Source organism: Quercus suber, unplaced genomic scaffold (genome assembly GCF_002906115.3).
Source record: "Quercus suber isolate HL8 unplaced genomic scaffold, Cork oak 2.0 scaffold_218, whole genome shotgun sequence".
NCBI classification, from domain to species: Eukaryota; Viridiplantae; Streptophyta; class Magnoliopsida; order Fagales; family Fagaceae; genus Quercus; species Quercus suber.
In genome coordinates, this window is record NW_027069676.1 from 31,546 (window position 1) to 52,320 (window position 20,775).

General features: G+C 34.9%; 2 protein-coding genes across 3 annotated transcripts; one reads left to right on the forward strand and one right to left on the reverse strand.

Moving 5' to 3' along the window:
- The first annotated feature begins 5,306 nt into the window (after nucleotides 1-5,306).
- LOC111999236 (uncharacterized) lies at nucleotides 5,307-6,303 on the forward strand. Of its 2 annotated transcripts, none has more exons than XM_024031358.2 (2): nucleotides 5,307-5,837; nucleotides 5,919-6,303. In XM_024031358.2, exons 1-2 carry the CDS (start codon nucleotides 5,495-5,497, stop codon nucleotides 5,975-5,977), a joined length of 402 nt encoding a protein of 133 aa, XP_023887126.1. In that variant the 5' UTR covers nucleotides 5,307-5,494; the 3' UTR covers nucleotides 5,978-6,303. The 2 variants fall into 2 exon arrangements, with proteins under 2 accessions (XP_023887126.1, XP_023887127.1); XM_024031359.2 differs by having other exon boundaries at nucleotides 5,313-5,837; nucleotides 5,922-6,303.
- A 330-nt stretch (nucleotides 6,304-6,633) lies between these two features.
- LOC111999242 (transcription factor TGA2.2) lies at nucleotides 6,634-11,011 on the reverse strand. The gene is made up of 11 exons (XM_024031367.2): nucleotides 10,659-11,011; nucleotides 10,402-10,505; nucleotides 10,217-10,290; nucleotides 9,921-10,076; nucleotides 9,298-9,375; nucleotides 9,139-9,198; nucleotides 8,346-8,423; nucleotides 8,170-8,227; nucleotides 7,671-7,942; nucleotides 7,309-7,554; nucleotides 6,634-7,154 (listed from the first exon to the last, which is right to left on the reverse strand). The coding sequence occupies exons 1-11, from the start codon at nucleotides 10,721-10,723 to the stop codon at nucleotides 7,008-7,010; spliced, it is 1,338 nt and encodes a 445-aa protein (XP_023887135.1). The 5' UTR covers nucleotides 10,724-11,011; the 3' UTR covers nucleotides 6,634-7,007.
- Between the last annotated feature and the right edge of the window lie 9,764 nt (nucleotides 11,012-20,775).

The following is a 20,775-nucleotide window of genomic DNA, read 5'->3' on the forward strand; positions in this document are numbered from 1 at the left end:
TATTTAATGATTTTCAAGTATACATTAATAATTAAATAAGAAATTAATAAATAAAATAATAACCATGAAAATATTAAAATTTATGATTAATTTTTGAAGTAAAGTTGAATATCTTTGAAGGATTTTAATTATAATTTTTTTTATTCCTTGTAAGAGATGGGTAATTTAATTAAGTAGAATAAAATTATGTTAAGTATTTTTATTAAAAAAAAAAATTGCTAAGGGGTTGGACCTCACGATTCTTGCCACCACTTCATGCGGTCCAACCCCAGTTTTAGGAGTTCATGGTATTGCCACATATGCTTGGTTTTCTATGCTTGAAAAACCAGATTTCAATCCGGTTCTTGGTTTTCACGATCCGACCTCTCGGTCTGGTCCAAACCTTGCTGAGGAGTAAAAAGAAGCTAAAAATGAGATTTGAAATTAGATGAGAAAGGAAAATATTGACACTAGAGAAGTCAGATTAGAAATACACGTTCATGAGAGGGAGAAGAACATGCTTGAAAGATTCCTACTTTTCCAATATTGAACCCCAAATAAACCAGATTTGAGTTTTTCTTTTAAAAAAATCTAATTTTAGTTGGAATTTTATTTTAAAATGCTATATAAGTCTATAAAAAAGCCATTAAGTTTACTATTTAGCTTAATAATAAAAAATTTTTTTTTTGAGAAAGGTAAACATATTTTAAACTTTTTTTTTTGATGGGATATTTTTAAACTACTTAATTGCTTATAATTTGTTATTTATAAGTGGGGCGTGGGCCACTTAGTGGGCACCAATTTACTCTTTATTTATTACACTATATGAGGCAATGGTTGTGGTGGGTCATGGAGAATATGGAGTTAAGACAAATTATTTTTGATTGAATTGTTGTGTTGAATTCTATAGTTTAATGCTACAGACATGATAGAAATAATAAAGTTAAAAAAATTACAAAGACCAATAAGTTGTCAAAGTTGACCCCCTAAAATAATTTGCTTAAGCCACCATTGTCGACCATGAGTGAGATGGTTAGGTCTTAATTAAAAGCCACCCCCCGAAGTGGTGGTGGCGATCTTGAGTCTGCCATAGTGACTGATCAATGAGTTTGAGAGAGTGGTTGATTGTGGGTTTAAAGAGAGAAGTTGCTAAGAGAAGCTTTGGTTTGGCTTTTGAGACCACCGCGGGAATTGTTGTTCATGGGTTCACTGTCGGTATCATTTTTCATTAGTCCGCAACCAGTATTGAATTTTTTTCTTCTCTTCCTCTTAATCGGTTTGGAGTCTTTGGACATTGTTTGTTTTATTTAAATGAATTGCATGTGAGTTCCATTAGTATCTTAATGGGCACATTGACAGATGGCTCTATTTTGCACGTGTGTAGGTCAATGAGCAAATCAATCAATATAAAAGTTTAAGGGAGTGTAATAGCCACTATGCCAAAATTTAGGGACTTTCTTAGCATTTTTCCCAATATAATTTAATCTATAGTGAATTATCTAAATAATTTGCGAGTCATACTCTAAAAGTTTATTATAGAAGGTGTAACACATGTATAGTAAACCAAAATAATTTAAATTCCTAAATCAATTCCAATCAGACCACAATACCAAAACCTAAATCATATTTTCGATTTATTTTTTATTTTTTATTTTTATAAAAAAAGTAGAAACAAAAGTAGTTCTTACTAGTTGTTTGATAGTGGTAGGGATTTTGGTAGGAGGCCTAATGGTGGTGGTGGCCCTTAATCAGAACTCTCTCTCTCCCCCTCCCTGTGCCAATGACACAATGGTCTAACAGTGGGGGTGGATCAAAAGTTGTTGAAGGATCGCCAGGTGGAATGAAGGATTGGGGGAAACGATGGATAGGAATTGGGGTTGGAAGGTTGAGAAAAGAAGGAGAAGGAGCTACGTTTGACTAAGAGAGTAAAAGAAGAAGAAGGAGATGAGAGTTGAGTCTACCCCCCCCCAGTTCAAATCCTGGTTCTGTCCCTATCAAATGAACAGTAATTGTGGATATATGTACTGTTATTGTAGCAAGATTGTATATATACACATCTTTACACCCGCTAATGTGGATACTTTTTAGGCCAAATTGTTTATATATGACCACTTTTTCTATTTTAAACTCACTCATGTGAGTGCTCTTAAATTTAATATGTAATCTCCCTTTTTATACTCTTTGTCAGTAAAATGAAAATGTCTAACACAGGGCCAAGATGGATTTAAATGCAAAGAATAATGAAGAAATTATTTGATTCATTTGCTATACCTCTCTTTGCATCGCTGGAATGTAGAGTTGTGGTATTAAGTGGCTTAAAAAGAATATGTCTAGCAATTAAAATATAATCTTAACAATCTTAGCAACTAGTAGGGATGGTATCAGGAATTTTCTGTTTAGGAGGCCAAAACATGAATACAAAATTTTAACCACTCAAAAATAACAAATATACTATAATTAAAAGTTAAAAACATAAAAAAATAAAACTAACATTTATTTAATATTAACAAAGTATTTTTTTAGAGATAATTACAATATTCTGTTAACCCCACCACTCCAACCTTTTCCCCTTAAACCCTCAAACACTTTGTGCATGGGGAAAGTGCCAATTCAGCAACAACATCTTTGGCTAATATTAACAAAGTAAAAGACATAAAATCAAAGAGTTTGTTAGGATATGATCTCCTCTCTTCTTTTTTTTTTCTTTTTCTTTTTTTTTTTTAAAATTGTAAAACCTAGTTTTTTTAGTTTCAGAAGCCTTTGTCATTATTAGGAAACTAAGTAGGGCTTGAGACCCCCTGCAAATCCGTGAATCTGAGCAACATGACTCTTTGTTTATTTTCAAAAGAAGAGAGAAATTATTTAAATGTCAATTTCTAATCTTCTGAGCAACATGACTCAAGTAACAATATTCCTATTTGAAAATACTTGTCATAATTATAGTAGAAAGTGGAAGAGTAAGTACAAGTGCAACTACTCTATATCAAATTAACAAGCTATTTATTTATTTTATCTTTTGGGTCATGCTAATGGGTGCCCTTAGGGCAATGGTTAACAGAACAAGACTTAAGTATAGTACTTAGGTGCTGTTCCTTAGGTTCTCCTTTTAAGATTTTTACATGTGGATTTTTTCTTACAAGATAAAAATGTATTTTTTAGCTAAATAGCCATATGGCTGAATCTTAAGAAAGAAATTTAAGGAACAACACTTAAGGTATCGTACTTAAGTTTTGTCCATCGTTAACAATTCATTTTAAGAAAGTTATGACACCACTTTTATGGAAAATAGAAAAAAATTGTCAAAACATTAATTATTTTTTCTTCTTTTCACATAAAAAATTTCTTTAAATGGATTGTTAACCATTGCCTTAAAGACATCCATTAGCATTTCCTTTATCTTCTTTACACTACATACTACAATATGCTCATGAAGTTCCATTTTCAACAAGTGAAATAACATGTCCAACATGCAAACCACTAGGCCACACGCATTTTGTTGGTTAGGAATGAAAAATTAATAAATATAAACCAATTTAAGTATCAAATATATTAAAAAATTAAATGACATATCACGGCTTGACCTCAGTTGAACCTTAATCTGACCTCAAAAACCTTTAACCTCTCTTTTTTCCGGTTCATTGAATGGTCCGGTTTCAAAACCATATTGAGAACTCAAATCTATACCAAGAAAGTTTATTACAGTCCAGAAAATATCTTATCCATAATCTGAATTGTAAAGTCATCTTGATGATGACAAAAAAAGATTCCTTGAGTTGGATAAACTGAAATTTCAAGTTCACAAAATTTTACTTTAATCCCAAATATTTAAACAGCTGAATTGTCATAACACCTAAGTCATTTTGCAATTTTTAGAAGTAAAGATTTTTTTTTTCCCCCCTTTTTGTTAAGATATTTGTCTTTGTTTTGATAGGAAAAAAGGGGATTTTTATTTTTTATTTTTTATTTTTTATTTTTTATTTTAATAAGGGGGTTAGTTGGTTACCAACCACACGTGAGCTAATTGACAACATAATTTTGGATTTTTTTGAGCCAATTTTCAATTTGGAGGGGGGGTGTGATTTTCAATCTTTGGGTCAGATATGAAGAGTATATATATATATATATATAAACAAAATTATAAATTTCAAGGGAGTTAGTACCCTGAGTTTCTTATTAGTTCTCATCTCTAATACTAGGAACATTCTACAATCTCAAATTGAGGATTAGAGTCCAAAACTAACATCTATCTCTTGCTTTCTCTCTCTTACTTAAGAGATTTGATGGTTTCACATCTCACAGTATCCACACATATTTACATCATGTGTAAAATATGAACACCTAGTGTGAAGGTGTTGATAACGTGTGAAACATTTCGCATTTAAGAGTGTGAAACAATAATTAGCTCTCACACAGAATTTTGTCTTCACACTAATTAGCCCTCACACAAAGAATTTTGTTATTAGTAGTTAAAAAAGTATGTCAATATCAAGACTCAAGAACCTTATCACTCAATAATATTGTCCAGTTCGGTTCAAACCTAAGTTATAATTTTCTCCTTATTGTAAGGGTGAAAAAAAAGGTCTAACAATAGAAATATGGCCTTGACAATTTTAGCAACAGAAACATCCTGGATACGGTCCAAAACTAACAACAAAGTGGGGTTTCAAATCTTAAACGGTCCTTCAATAACAAAACAGGAAACCAAAGGAAAAGGACATTTCACAATTCAAAATCTACATCCAATGGTCAATTTATGGTGTACTTTTGTTTTATTTGTTTGCTAATTATTTTGGCAGCTTCGTTGGTAATTTTGAGGACCCAAATCTTGGCACCTTTTCATTTTATTAAGCTTTCTGATGATGCTCTTAATTTTAATTGTTCTTCAGCAATAATTGCACAAAATAATAATAATAATAATAATAATAATCATCATCATCAGAATTCGTAAGGTAGTTGCCAATTGGTGGCCCATAAATTCTTTTTTGGTTTAGCATGATCCAGAATTTGGAAAAACAATAATATCGGCAGAGATCAGACCTTTCAAGTTTCAACTCTTAAGTTATCTACTCTTGTGGACTATTAGCAAATTGATACTCTAAACTGATGTTTTGCCTAATACACGAATTAAAGTCTACTAATTGTGATTACTCAAGCCGGTATGACCACGTCCACTGGATAGGTTGACAATGATGTTAAGTAATTTTTAATCTCTTGCTTAATTCATTTGGATTGGTTAGAATTAGGCTTGACGTATATACTAAAGACCTATTTAAGAAATGTACATGAACTAACCTACAAATATTAACATATTCTTTGGACTTGGATCCATTTGGAAACATTTAACCAATCCAGCTTCCCTGAACCTATAACTTTGACCTCAAACAAAGTACCTTTTTTTTTCCCGTTTCATCCCTCTATATAATATAAAACCAAACCATTTCCTACCCCATTCAACAAATTCATCTGAAACCCCCCAAGTTTCCAGTACACAAGTTAGATTGGTGTCCAACCCGACATGGAGATGAACATAGATTCCAGTCTTGAATTCAAAGGTGTCAAGGATGGTCATGAAGATGATCTATATGCTGATATTAGGAGGCAGATTTTGCTTTTGACAGCAGACGATGATGAAGAACTTCCTGAAAATAAACCCAAGTCTTTTGGTGCTGCCAAGCGAAGCTCAAACAGCTTTAAGGCTCGCTGTATCACTGGTTTACAAAGTGGTAGCTATTTTAATTGGTGGGAGGATGAGAATACTAATTCAGTACCGGCGTGGCTTGCAAGCTTGTGGAGGAATGGAAATGGAACAGGAGTTTTCATCCCCCAGGTAGTCAAATCCAGAAGATATTATAATCTAGGTATGTGCTTTCCTTTGTTCAACAACTAGAAAAGCAATTTTGATTCCTAATCCTAGTGACTAATGTATTTATCATGGTCAGCAGGAAGAATGAATAATGAGAGAAGAATATACAAGCGGGTGGAGAACCATTTCTCATGAATATACAAATGCCTCTTCAGAAGTCGAAGAACCCAGAAATCTTCCTCTGTATTGAAGTGATATGCAAGCCATAACGATAGGATGGATTGCACAAAGCTACATAGCTACATAGGATCTGAAAATACAGTTCAGTAATGATTGTATACATACAGTATACTGAGATGTCAACTGCTGCAACAGTCAATGATCAAGATGCTTGTCCTTAAGACAGCATATAATATGGCAATTGAAAGAAATGTTTATTAGCAATTAGATTAACTAAAAATTTGGCCGCCTATAGTGGCAGTGCCGCCATATATACTAGTCAAAAAGACAATTTTACCTTATTACTCAAAACTCTTAAAACATGCAAATAAAATGGAATGTAAAGCAAACTCCCACTGATATTAGCATGACAGAACTTTATTACGCTGCATTAGGTCTAATACATACTTTCGGTGATGATTTATGCATTGCTGCGCAGTATCTAACGCAAATTCTCACTAACTTAGCACGATAAAGTTCCTTAGTATGTTGCATTGGGTCTGAAACATACTTTCAATGGTGGCAATATATGTAGGTCTTTTAATTGCATCAAATAATCTAAAAGTCAATTACGAAGAGATGCTATTGTTCATTTTATAAAATTACCCCAGAACTGGGAAACAACCGAAAAGACTGAAAAAAGGTCTGTAATTAACTACGGTTAAATGCTTTCAACTTTCAAGCATCAGCTTATATTAGAAGAATATTATCACATTGTACCGTGGTCATCACTACCCATCCATGCCTAGGAAGACATTCCTGAATTACAAATTTAAGGGAACCACCGCTCAGGCACTATTTTACAAGCCAAGAGCAGAACCTTATCTATGATTGGCATAACAGAACAGCAGCAGCAGAAATAGACTCTCTAGGACCATTCCGCATAATTGTTCTCCATCTTCATGGTCCCATAGCTTCTAGAGTTCCTAATAGAGGGTAGATAGCCAATCAATTATGTAAAAAGCATTACTGTAGTCCTAAGCCAGGAATTTGTTGGAGTAAAATATCAGTCCCTAGGGCGTGCTAACCATAATGAACTCAGAGCCCGAAGACGTGAGATGTAATCGCTGATAACCAGAAGAGCACGAGCAGCTTGACGAGTGGTCAAAATTCGATGCATTTGTTGCAGTGTTTGCTGCCTCAAAAGGTCAGCCTAGCAAGAAAGAAAAAGCAGTGGTTATAGTTACAACTTCTGATTGTCCTAGCATGAATGAACCTCCCTTTAAACACACTCACACGCATACAGAGCAACCAGAATAAGTTCTTCATATAATTTGATACACGATGTGTGAGGTTAAGGTTGTTACTTGGTGAAGGAAATTTTCTAGCGTCGCAAGCTTGCCCATTGCAATTGCCATTTGTCCCATGTAGTCAGCAACATCGCCAGAACCATTAGGGCCCAAAGAGGTTGAAGAAAGTGTCTCCACAAGGGATTGTTGCAAAGCCTCCATCCCTTGTGATAAGGCATCTTCAGCCTGCTGGGAAGATTGCTGCAAATTACATATGCCCATCAGCTGTTGATCTGTCAAAGGTTCAAGGTGGTTCCCCAGTATCTGAATTTCCAAAAACAAAAATGAAATTTAATATAAATCAGTGAGAATGACAGTTTCTATCCAGACAATGTAGGAAAAATAATATATGCAACTAAAATTATCCTATAATAAATCACCTTGAGAAGTTCAGATGAACGGAATCCTCCCAACCACATGAAACACCTCTCGGCAGGTGTCTTCCACATGCCAGAAAGCATGTGAAATACATCAGACCTTGCACCAATGCTTTTCAGCCTGAAAATTTCATCATAATGCGCCATTACGCCATCAACAAGAAGGCGCAAATCATTATCACCCATATGAGAATTCACAGCTGATCTTAGATCATTGATCAGCTTTTGATGTTCATCAAGCCAGCGTGCATAGTCCATATCAAATACTAGGGCAGCTGGAAGGACAATCAATAGGAAAAAACCAGGCAATCAGAATCATCCATCTACAACTTTTACCATCCAAGGATCTGTATTGTCAAGGTGCAAAGCCTTTCTTACCCTTTCTATCTTAAATTCAATGAGAAAAAATCATAATGAATTGCTACCAGGTGCAGAATGATCTAGAAAAGGCATTAAGATGGCATACAGACAAAATGAATATGCATGTATCAAAATTCCTTACCATTTCCAGCCATTGGATGACTATGATCCCCAGAAATACCAGGTGCAATAAAGAAACCCTGCATTATGGTATTAACCCCAGGAAGGAAAGAGTTTAGATATCAATGATAAAGAAAAATAAAGAACCCCAACCCACCAAAAAAAAAAAATCCATTGAAAACAATAATTAACTTGCACCTGCTGGCGTGCTCGGTGGAGCTCTTGCTCAAGTTGTGTTAGCCTTTGTCGACTATTCTCCAGCTGCTGGACATATGCCTATCCAAAACCAAAACCTATAAATGACCCAAATATGTTTCATTCATTAAATTAAGATATTACTCTACAGCAGATTGGTACATAATTTAATTCAGGGAGCTAACTAGCATCATGTCAAATTAAACTTTGACTGAAAGGTAACCTAATATAATGGGAGAACACTAATAGGAGCTAAATGCCAATTGCTGAAACAACCTCCAAAAAGTATACTGAAAACATGATCAAAAACAGTGTTTAGTTCAAACCCAACCTGCAGATTTATACTGCAACAATCTCCAGGGCATTTATGGAATACCCAACATAAATGACCACTGTGCTTCTACAATTTCACTAAAGACTGATACAGTTGAAACATCTAATAGCTGTTGATCAATTACAAAAATAAATTGAAAAATCTTCCCAACTGATATTGAATACTAGCATAGCTACCAATATATGAATTTTACCATTGATATTAACACCTTGGAGAATAAAATTGGAGCACCAACCAAAAGCAATGCATGAGCTTCCAAAATCTCAAACAAAGGTTGAGACTTCAAAGATCATCTAGGCCTTATAGATAAGATTAATTGATAAACAATGGAGCTAAAAATATCGAGAACAATAAAATGGAATACATATGACTTGAAAAATGATTACATATGAAGAGTCAAACAACCCCCCATAAACCAATGAAATAGAAGAATTATAACAAATAATAGCATAGGAGTATTACTTTCTTCCTCAAACGGCTCTTCCTTGCAGCTTCCCTATTCTGAGCCAGCCTTCTGAGTATCTGCAAGATAATGAGACCACGAAAAAAAAATTATGAACCTTCAAACACAAAACTGCATTAGGTAACCACAAGCTATTGAAGAAACTTCATGTTAATAACCTTTTGGTCACCAGATTTTCCCTTAGATTGTTCCATGGAATCTACAGCCACAAGTGCTCCATTCTGAACTCCATGAAACTACAACATAATTGAGATCCACTGTCAGAGAAATACACCCAACAAACTATGCAAGCTAAAGTAATTAGGTAAATTGCAATTCATCAAACGGCATCCTAGCCACATTAAAGTTCCAAATCTTACATCAAGGTAGAAATCTATATTTCACAATGCCAAGAGCCTTGCAGCTCAGTGTCATTGCTCAATTCTCCCAATGAAGAGAACCTGGGTTCAAATCCCCACAGCCCCCCCCCCCCCCCCCCCCCCCCACAACAACACTTATTGTAAGGAAAAAATCTTGATTTTGCAATAGAGTCATGCATTCCAATCTCAGAATCAACATCAGACTAGGATTGTTAGTTAATTTAGTTTTTGATATTATGAGTATCATAGATTCATAGTGTAAGTTAAGGCAACAGTAAAGTTCTACAATGTAAAGTGAAGTATGATTCTAAAGCAATGCAAACTAAACAGAAGCAATCAACAATGCTCAATCCTAAGCTGATCCACCAATAAGCTAAAAATTACCCATTCCATAACAGAGACAAGGTAAAACCAGAGCATACTCGGTTTTTATCATCGGTGTCAACATCTGTGGAAGTTTCAGTTTGTTGGCTAGTGTCTGCAGCCATGGCAGAGTCACCCCAGTTCTCAATATGCTGTCCGTTTCCCAAAGCAGCACCAATACCGAATTGCTGCCCAGTGTCCACACACCCGATGCTCTACACAACCATACATAGCAATTCAACACAAACACAAAAGCCACCCATCAAAATAGGCATTGAAACGTAACAATCATAGTTCATTGAACATTCAAATTTATGTAGTGTAAGCCTCTGGAGAGGTGGGTGGGAATAAATACCGTGTTCAAGGTTCCATAGTGTAGGCTATTAGGAACAACAGCAACGCTAACCGGTTTTATATTGAAGATTGAGTCTACAAGACAATGAATTTTTAAGCAGTTAAAGATTATTAACATAGAAAAAGAAAAGGAAAGAAAAATGACATATAGTATTATATTATATAATAAAATATAAAAGAGAATACTTGGGCTTAAATCAACAGCATCATCGTGATGAAAAGCAGCAGCGGATTGTTCAAGCTCTCCAAGATCCGAAAAACGTGTCTCGTCTCTCCCACTTCCATCTCCCCTGTTTCACACAAAGAAACAGAGATACCTTGTTTTACAAAACAACTTTGCACCCCAAAATATAATATTTTTCTAAAACAAAACCATTCACCAACTCATAACACAAACACAGAAGACAAACAGATAGAAAGAAGAGAAAAAGAAAGAGAAGTACCGAAGAAAGAAGTTGGAGTGGTAGTACATTTGTGGGTTAGCTGGAACTGCCTTGAAACTCTGCATATCTTTTTTGTTCTTCTGTTTTGTGTTACTATACACTCTCACTGTCTTTTTATATGTCTCACCTAAAGATTCTCTCTTCAAAGAAAGTAAAGAGTTAAGAAAGAATTTTTGGTTCGAGAAGAAGAAGAAGAAGTATAGAGCGGCAGTGTGTGTAATTGAAGAAAATCTTCTTTTTTTTTTTTTTTTTAGATGAGAAAACGCAAATTGAAGAAAATCTTTTGATGTATCTTTAAGAACAGAACAGAAGAGGATAGCGTATCAGTACGGCTCCTTTATTGATTTTTACTACTATAATTTTAGATATCAGGCTTTTATTATTGCTTTCTGACTTGGGATTTTAGTTTCCCAACACACATCTCTATTGCCCATCTCAATCTCTTGCTAAAGTGCGTCCACTACACTCTCCAATTTAGTTTAAACAAATCCTAGTTAATTTTTGTTTTGTTTATTATTCTCTCAACTTTATGTAAAAGTGAATTGTTCATTTGTTCTCTATGCACCAAGCAATTCCAAACATTCTAGACAACTTTGTCTTCCAATCCATGTACGCCATGCATTCATGAGGTTATTTATTTCCCATTTTAATATATATATATATATATATTATGTTTATTGGACGACATGACAACTCACTAAGGTTTTAATAAAATATAATTAAAAAAAGTAGAGAAAAACTATTACGAGAGCTTTATTTTTATCAAAATTTTCAAAGAGGTTTTGATGCGCCATATTCATACCAAGAAAATTAGTATTAAAAATTGAGAAGTGGACTTTATTTCTTTAGTGGTTACCTCTTCGGGTACCTAATTAGAAATAACCAACTAAATGAAAAGAATCTACTTTTTGACAATCAAATTAACTTTTAAGAAAAAAAATATATAGTAAAATATAAAATTTTCTAGATGATAAGGTAAGATGTAATACAATAAGTTTAGACTTTAGAGATATAATAATTTTTACAATATTTTGAAATTATTTATTTTAATTCACAGATAATAAAAGTGATGTTAATAATAAAATTATACAAAAACAACATTTTAAACTTAATAAATCATATTAAAAGTTATAAATATGTATATATATATAATATTATGTCCCTAGATACAATATTTTTACAATCTTTAAGAATATAATAAGTGAATTTAAAAAAAATCTAAAAGATGATAAACTTTTAAAAAGTTACTCAAAAAGATACGCCTTATGGCAAATTACGATTTGTAAAAGTGTGTTTCTATATGATCCATCATTATACTGTTGCAAATTACAACTTATCTGCAGTGAATTGTGATATAAAATTGTATCAATTTATGTATTTCTAATATTTCTCTATTTATAATGACATTTTGGAGCTTCTTCTATCGTATTAGAAGATGATGAGTTAGAAGAGAAAATAAAAAGGTTTGGACACGCGCGTAGGACAATTAGTCCACACCCCAAGACATAGAGAGAATCCCTACTCGTTGATTCTTTGTTTGTTTCTCTCACAGGGGTCTCCTCCTGCCGAGACTCACTGGACTGGAGTAGTGTTTCTCTTTATTTTTTTATTTTTATTTTCTTTTTAACTAAAAATTCCGACAGAGACAGAGACTAGGGTGTTTGTGTGGTGTATTGGCTTGCTTTGCTTGATGCTAGCTCTCTCTCTCCAGAATTTTGTCCTATATGTATCTTACTTAGACTAGAGTTCTCATGGGAAGGTGTGTCTGCGGGCGAAAGATGATGGGATAGTGATGAGATATGATCCACCATTAAGGCCAAATTTAATATACAACAGCTTTTTTTTTTTTTAATGATTAAAGTTGTGTATTTTTATTAAGAAAATAGTAATAGAATTTTTATTTTCTGAAATTAAGACCATACTTAGAGTCATAACTTTTTTATATAATAAGTTGTGAGTGATAAATCCAAATAAGCTTATTATTTTTATTTTATTACTTATAACTTGTCAAAGAGTAACTTGTAACAAAAATTTTGTCTTTATATTTGATCCTAGCATTTTTGTTTTGTTTTGTTTTTTTATCTTTTTTGAGATTGTAATTAGTTTTGCTTTTGTTAATTAATTTATTATTATTATTATTTACCTCTGGGCTCTGCCATATTTATATAATACTTGAGTGATTCTTAAAAACCAGAGCCTTTGGCTTTACTTGAAAGTAGTAGTAGTATTATAAATATCACTCTCTGGGCTCTGGCATCTTTAAGCGTGAGCCTTAAAAACAAAGGCTTTGCTTGAAGGAACCCCTTTGTTAATGGTAGGAGTTAGGCACTTAGAGCGGCGTGTGGCAGAGGCAGATTACTATATATATAAATGGGGTTTGTGACTTTGTGAATGTACACGGCCAAAGAATATGACGCATCTTATACAGAAATCGTACACTTTGTGACGTGTCACTTTCACCCTGGTCTTTATGTGTTCTGGTGGTGTACTTTGTCTGTTTTTACATACTTACATTTGATGCCACTGCTTGAGTTGTGCTTGGCTTCGATGGTGTACAAACTCACTCTTCTCTACTCACGTGACCTTCTGGATTTGGATTATGGAGTTTTTTTTTTTTTTAACCTATATATGTAGTTTAGACAAACACCCCATTAAATTTATTCCTCAGAAGAAGTCAATGGTATATTGGTATACCAAAGTGATAGATCAATTTCTTATGAAAGATGACGCTAGGTCATAGGGAGACTTAGACTTCTAACTTGTAAACATTGGAGAAGATATGGAATCGTTGGAGGCAAGAACCACTCTCAATGAAATTCATATGGTTTATGAGAATGGGATTATTCCTGGTGAAGGAGAGCTAAATACATTCCTCGATGTTCCTACATCTTATTCATTGCTTATGGAAAACACTACTCCTTATACCCATTATCATGAAAATGAAGACTACAAAGGGGTTGATGATGAAGATTGTTTCTCTAAAGAAGTTGTTTAATAGAGGATGAAGATCATGATTTCTTTAATAGTGAAGTTTCAATGCACAATGAAGACTGGGAGCATATTGGCATGGAAATAAGAATTGTTGAGGATGATGACTCGATTTATTCCGAGGGAAATAATTCATTGTATGGATTTCCACATTCTGAATTTGGGTCATGAACCCCATACACAGATGAAGAAGACAATCCTCGCAATAGATGTGCATTGTTGGAGAAGCAAATCATGTTTCATTATTTTAAGAAACTCACCATCCAAGATTCAGAGGAAGAAGAACTAATTAATCCACACCAGGAGGTGGATGCAGACTATATGGATATATCCAGTGAGGATAGGGATTACCTGATGGAGATAGATGAAATTTATATTCTGCGATCTGGAGAAGCTTACAAAGAAGTTCCTGCCATAACCACTATCATCTCCGAGCTAAAGAATTGGACTTGGGAAGGAAGCTGCCTAGTTGAAGATCACCAAAAAGAGACCAAGCTCTTTGAGTCCACTAAAATCATTGTCCCTATTGAGTCTGTTTCAACTAGTACTCCTATTCCTATCAATTTCTCTACTATTGAGATTGTTGTCAACTCTTTCAATAATAATAAGATGATCTCTGATTCAACTTACTTGCTTGCCTTGAATATTTTTATTTCTGAAATAAATAATGAAATGTCAAATAAAGGCTTCGAAAAAAATGAAGAACAAGGGCATGTAAAGCCCATCAAGGAAGAAATTCAATCCATTAATTTAGGGTCTGAAGATGAAAAAAAAATGATACAAATTGGTTACACTTTAAATCTTAAAGAAAAGAATGAATTGATTATTCTTCTTCAAGAATATGAGGAGATTTTTGCATGATCATACAAAGACATGCCTGGCATCGACACTGACATAGTGCAACATCATATTCTGACTGATCCCACTATCAAGCCAATCAAGCAAAAGTTAAGAAGAATAAAACCAAAATGGACATTGAAGATCAAAGAAGAAGTGGAAAAACAATATAATGTCGGTTTCCTCCAAGTTGTTAATTACCCAGAATGGCTAGCTAATGTCATCCCAGTACTGAAGAAGGATGGCAAGGTTAGAATGTGTGTTGACTTCAGGGATCTCAACAAAGCCAGCCCGAAAGATGACTTCCCCCTACCTCATATAGACATCCTTATGGACAATACTGCAGGACATGCACTCTTATCCTTCATGGATGGTTTCTCTGGATACAATCAGATCGAGATGGCACTAGAAGATATGGAGAAGACTTTGTTCATCACCCTTGGGGAACATACTGCTACAAAGTCATGCCATTCAGCCTTAAGAATGCTGGGGCCACCTACCAACGTGCTGCTACAACATTGTTGCATGATATGTAAAATAAAGAGGTAGAAGTTTATGTGGATGATATGAAAGTCAAGTCTAAAAACCATGGGGACCATATGTCAGCCTTGAGGAAGTTTTTTGAAAGAATCAAGCATTACAAGCTCCGACTGAACCCCAAGAAGTACACTTTTGGAGTAACTTCAGGAAAGCTGCTCGGATTTATGGTTAGCAACAGAGGGATAGAAGTATGTTAGGTTCTAAAGATTTAGGATTTTATGTATTTAGAACTCTAATGTGTAATGTTGGCAAACCATGATCAAAACAATATGTTTAGTCTTGTTTAGGCTTGCTCAAAGTATGTTTATTTGTAAAACTGGAATCGAGTGATTGCAGATTTATTGGACTAAATTTGTAAGGCTCGATCAATCGAAAATTAGACTCGATCGATCGAACCACGTACAGATTTATTTTTCTGCAGAGTTCCAGTTCAGCCCAAACTCTATTTAAACATCTTGGGGTTCAAGTAAAACACTTCTATATATAAGGAAAATCCTAGAACGTTTTTGGGACTTTTTAGAGAGAGAGATTAGAGTGCCTCTTGTGCCTCCTTTTATTTTTAGGGTTTTGTACCCAAACCTCTCTAAGGTCTTTGTTGCTCATATTACTGTTTATGTGAATCTCTTGTGAGATCTTTGATGAGCTTTCCTTCACATAAACTTAGGGTTATCAACATCTTGATAATCATTCAGTTGCAGATTCAAGAACTTAAAGATACACAAGCAGGGGTGCTTGTACTTGATTGAAGAATTCAAGAAAGAAGGAGTCCGTGGATTCGGAGCTTGCACGTGGTCGTGTCAGTAAGTTCTACTGGTGGGTAGCATTAGGAAGTCGAGCGGGGAGCTTGTAGTCCTTTTGTATGAACTTCGATTCTTTCATAGTGGATTCAGGTTTGCCTTGAGGATCGGTGGGTCAAATCCTCCCCAGGTTTTTACCGTGTGGTTTTCTGGGTGATCATATCATTGTGTCTTTTATTATTCCGCTGCTTTATTATTTTGATATGATTATTTCATTGCTTTAACCTAGAATTGCATAATTTGACTAAGTAACAACTTGGCTAATTAATCTAGACTAACCAATCTGGTTGTGTTCTAAGGGGTCTAAAACCGTTCAAAGTAGATCTCGAAAAAGTTAAAGCAATTACAGAAATGAAACCGCCAAAGACCGAGAAAGAAGTTTGAGGATTCTTGGGAAGAATACAATATATCAGTCGATTTATAGCTCAATTTACTACTATTTGCAAGCCCATTTTCAAATCGCTCAAGAAGGATGTAACCATTAAGTGGAATGAACAATGTCAAGAAGCTCTCGAAAAGATTAAGGAATATTTGCTGAAACCTCCCATATTGATGCCGCCCATGCAAGGCAAGCCTTTGTTGCTTTATTTAAGCATTACAGCTACAGCAATTGGAGCTTTACTAGCTTAGTACTTTGAGAATTTAGAAAAGAGAATGATGTTTATTACATCAACAAAAAGATGACTACATATGAAGTGAAATACTCAGTTTTGGAGAAGACGTGTGTTGCTTTAGTTTGGGCTGCTCAAAAACTCAGACACTACATGTTATCTTTTCAAGTCCTCTTGATAGCTCGCATGGATCCACTTAAGTATTTGATGGAAAAGCCCGTCCAGGATGGAAGAATTGCAAAATAGGTCCTGCTTTTGTCAAAATTCGACATTAAATATGTTACTCAGAAGTCCATTAAAGGACGAGCCATTGTTGATCATCTTGCCAACTGTCCCCCTCTTGAAGTAGAAGTGACTAGGGATGAATTCCTGGATGAAAATATTTTAGTGATGAAACCTGTTAGGTGGAGAATGTACTTTGATGGAGCTGCCAATTGAAATGGGAGTAGAATAGGGGTACTCTTAGTTTCACCAATGGAATCCCATATACCAATCTCTATTAAGATTAATTTTTCAACAACTAATAATGCTATTGAATATGAGGCTTGCATACAAGGTCTTGAGGCCGCTACCAGTTTGGGCATCAAATAAATAGAGGTTTATAGAGATTCCATTTTAATAATTAGGCAAATCCAGAACAAGTGGAAGATTAGAGAAGAAAGGTTGCAACCTTACCATGAGCATCTTCAAGAATTATCCAGGAAATTTGAAAAAATTGAGTATCACTACATCCCCCGCACACAAAATCAATTTGCTAATGCATTGGCTACATTGGCTTCCATGATTGACATTTCAGATGGAACTAATCTCTACCCATTGATCATTGAGCAAAGGGATGAACCATCATATTGTTCTGCCTTGGAAGAAGAAGAATGGTATGCAGATATATTTCAATTCCTCAAGCATGGGACCTACCCTGACACTGCTGACAAGAATGACAGAATGGCGATTCGGTGCATGGCAACTAATTACATAATTTGTGGAGAAAGGTTGTATAAAAGATCATATGAAGGAATCCATCTCCTTTGTGTAACAAAAAAAGAAGCTCAACGTATCATAGAAGAAGTGCATGAATCTAAGTATGGACCAAATATGATGCCCACATGTTATCAAGGAAAATTCTATGTTTGGGATACTATTGGACCACCATGGAAGCTGATTGTGCAGCTCATGTTAGAAAATGCCACGAATGTCAAATACATGGGGATTTGAAGCACATGCCACCAGTTCAGTAACATTGCTTAAACTCTCCGTAACCCTTTTTTACATGGGGCATTGATATAATTGGAAAAATTAATCCAAAGGCTAGTAATTGTCATGAATACATCTTGGTAGTCATTGATTATTTCACAAAATGGGTAGAAGCCGCATCTTGTAAAGTTTTGAATTCCAAGAAGGTTGCGCAGTTTATTAGAACAAACATCATATGCCGATATGGAGTACCTTGTGAGATCAACTCCGATAATGGATCACACTTTCAAGATGAGACCTCCAAATTATTGACAGAATATGGCATTAAACATCATAAATCTTCCCTATATCACCACAAACAAATGGAGCGGTTGAAGATGCTAATAAAAACATTGGGAAGATATTGAAGAAGAATGCCTAAAATCACAGGGATTGGCATCTCAAGCTACCCTTTGCATTGTGGGGATATCGTACATCAATCCGTACATCTACAGGGTCGACCCCATATTCCTTGGTATACGGCATGGAAGTAGTGCTACCTATAGAATTGGCGGTACAATCACTTCGAGTTGTTATGGAAGAAAAAATCCAAGAAGCTGAATGGATGCAAGACCGATATGATCAATTATGCATGATTGATAAAAAGTGTCTAAGGGCAATATATCATCATCAAGGTTATCAAAGAAGAGCAAGAAGGTCTTTTAACAAAAGAGTCCTTCCTCGTGAACTCAAGGTTGGAGATTTGGTGCTCAAAGAAATACAGGCCTCAGTACATAACCCTTAGGGAAGTTCAAACCCAATTGGTCTGGACCTTCAGGATTAAAGAAATCTACCCTAGAGGTGGGACAAGACTTGTGGACTTAGGCAGAAACTCGTTTGTGGAACCAACCAATTTGGATCAACTAAAGAAATATCATGTGTAAAAAAATAAAAAAAAATAAAAATAAAAAAAAATAAAAACTGAAAAGGCGGAGAGATAAAAAATAAAAAAATAATAAAAAAAGAAGGAGAGATAAAAACTTTGAGTCGGAGAGAGTTTGCTAGGTTGAAAACCTGAAAAGGCGGCCTAGGCAAAAGTTAAGACCAAAAAAAGAAAAAAAGAAAGAAAAGAAAGATAGATTGAAAACCCGAAAGGGCGGTCTATGCAAAAAGAGAGGTAAAAAAACTTTGAGTGTGAGAAAGTCTGCTAGGTTGAAAACCTAAAAAGGCGGCCTAGGCAAAAGTTGAGACAAAAATAAATAAATAAATTTGACCTACGTGATGACCTGATCCTTTTTTAAGAGGGTACGTAGGCAACCACATTGGTTCGGTCAATATAATAGATCATTCATTCATTTTCCAAAGAAAATAAAGCAAAAGCCAAATTTGCAACATTTTTATTCATCGAAGAGTTCTAATACATTGGAAATGAAAAACTATCCTAAATAGAAGCCTAAATTGACATATCTTTATTCAAGATAAATTTATTTGAAAGCAAGACAAATCCTAATCAGTTTGGAGTTTAGTTGTTTCTCTTTCTCTTCCTTGATCCTTCCCTAGAAGTTTTTAAAAAAGCCCGCCTTTTCTTCCTCAAATTTTCCTCTTGGTCATACTCTTCTTCAGCCAAGCAAGCTAAATAAGCATAGTTATTCTTCAAAAGTCCAGCCCGCCTATAAAAATTCCCAACTCTGTCTACATTTATTAGCCCCCTCTCATAAATGGCAATTGTAATTGATGTTGTATTTACCATTCCAAACTCATGAGCTTCTCCAGGAACTTTTTGTTCTAAGTCGAACTATTTTAATAGCCTGTTGCCTTTATAAAAAGAAGCCTTTCTCAGACCCATAAGAAAAAGATGGTCTCATCCAAATGATCATAGCCTTGGGTTTTGGCACCCCGCCAAGAGCAATGCCAAAGGATAGATGCATTGGACCTCTCTTTCAGGTGCTTAATCTGGCCTCGTTTAGTGACACAACCAGTTCTCTTCAAAGAGCGGCCACGGTAATGCCCTGGTCCATAAGGAGACATTGTGGAAGGCAGCACCAAAGATAAGTGATCCATAAGCCAGATCTGAAGGAGTAGAGGGCTTCTATTGAATAGCAAAGTTTCTTGGTTGGATAAAGCATCTAGACCATGAAAAGTTTCAGCAAGAACAATAGGAACAATATTCTTCTCATTTTTTGCCTCATGAACTATATCAGCCCCTCTTACATCAACAAAACCATGATCACCAGTAAATAGCAAGAACTCACTCAGAAGACAAAAAACCAATGTGAAACATTTGCTTCGGCTTTGTCAGAGAGTCTTGACCTCCATTGGCGTGAACTTATCAATCATTTTCTGAACGTCCACCCATTGACCATCCAAGAGTGGAACTACTTTCAAAGGAATCCTCATCAATGAAGAAAGCCTAGCTTGGTATTTGGGCTTGCAAGACGGTACCGCCGAATATGCGTCTATGTCATAACCCAGGATTATTGTGAATTCTTCAACTGTGGGACACAATTCAGCGAGGTGGAATCAGAACACATGGTCTTTCGCATCCCAAAATCGACTAGCAGCCATGAGGAATCCCCAATCAAGTTTCACATGCTTCAAGACTAAGAGACCTTTCAACCCAAAAGCTTGGAAGTTTATACGATCAGTTTTGTCCATGCCATCCACCCATTTATTCAAAAGGGTGTGGATTGAATCAGACTGATGCCATGTATTGGAATGAGAAGAAAAAGGGACAATTCGGGCCATTGTTTAAGTTGTTTGTTTGTTTGTTTGATCTTGTTGGTAGAGCATTATACAGTCTCTAGAACTCCAAGTCTTATATAGTGATAATTGCTTTTGAAAGTTTTTGAATCATGTATCCAATAAGGTTAGGAGATCATCTTGAAGATTGAAGTTGCAAGTTTCAATGCCAACAGATGATAAGCGAAGTTTTATCGCCAGAATATATATATATATATATATATGTGAATGAGATGGATTCAAGTTATACCTGGTGTTACTCTTAGAAATCTATGGTGTAAAAAAGGTGTAAGTTTATAAGAGTTAACCAGGTGTAACTTGAATCCATCTATATATATATATATATATTAGTGAAGTTTTAAACTGGGGCATTGTAATTGATTTTTGAAAAACGTTTTTTTACGTAATTGAGGGTATTGGCCCATTTGCTTTTTA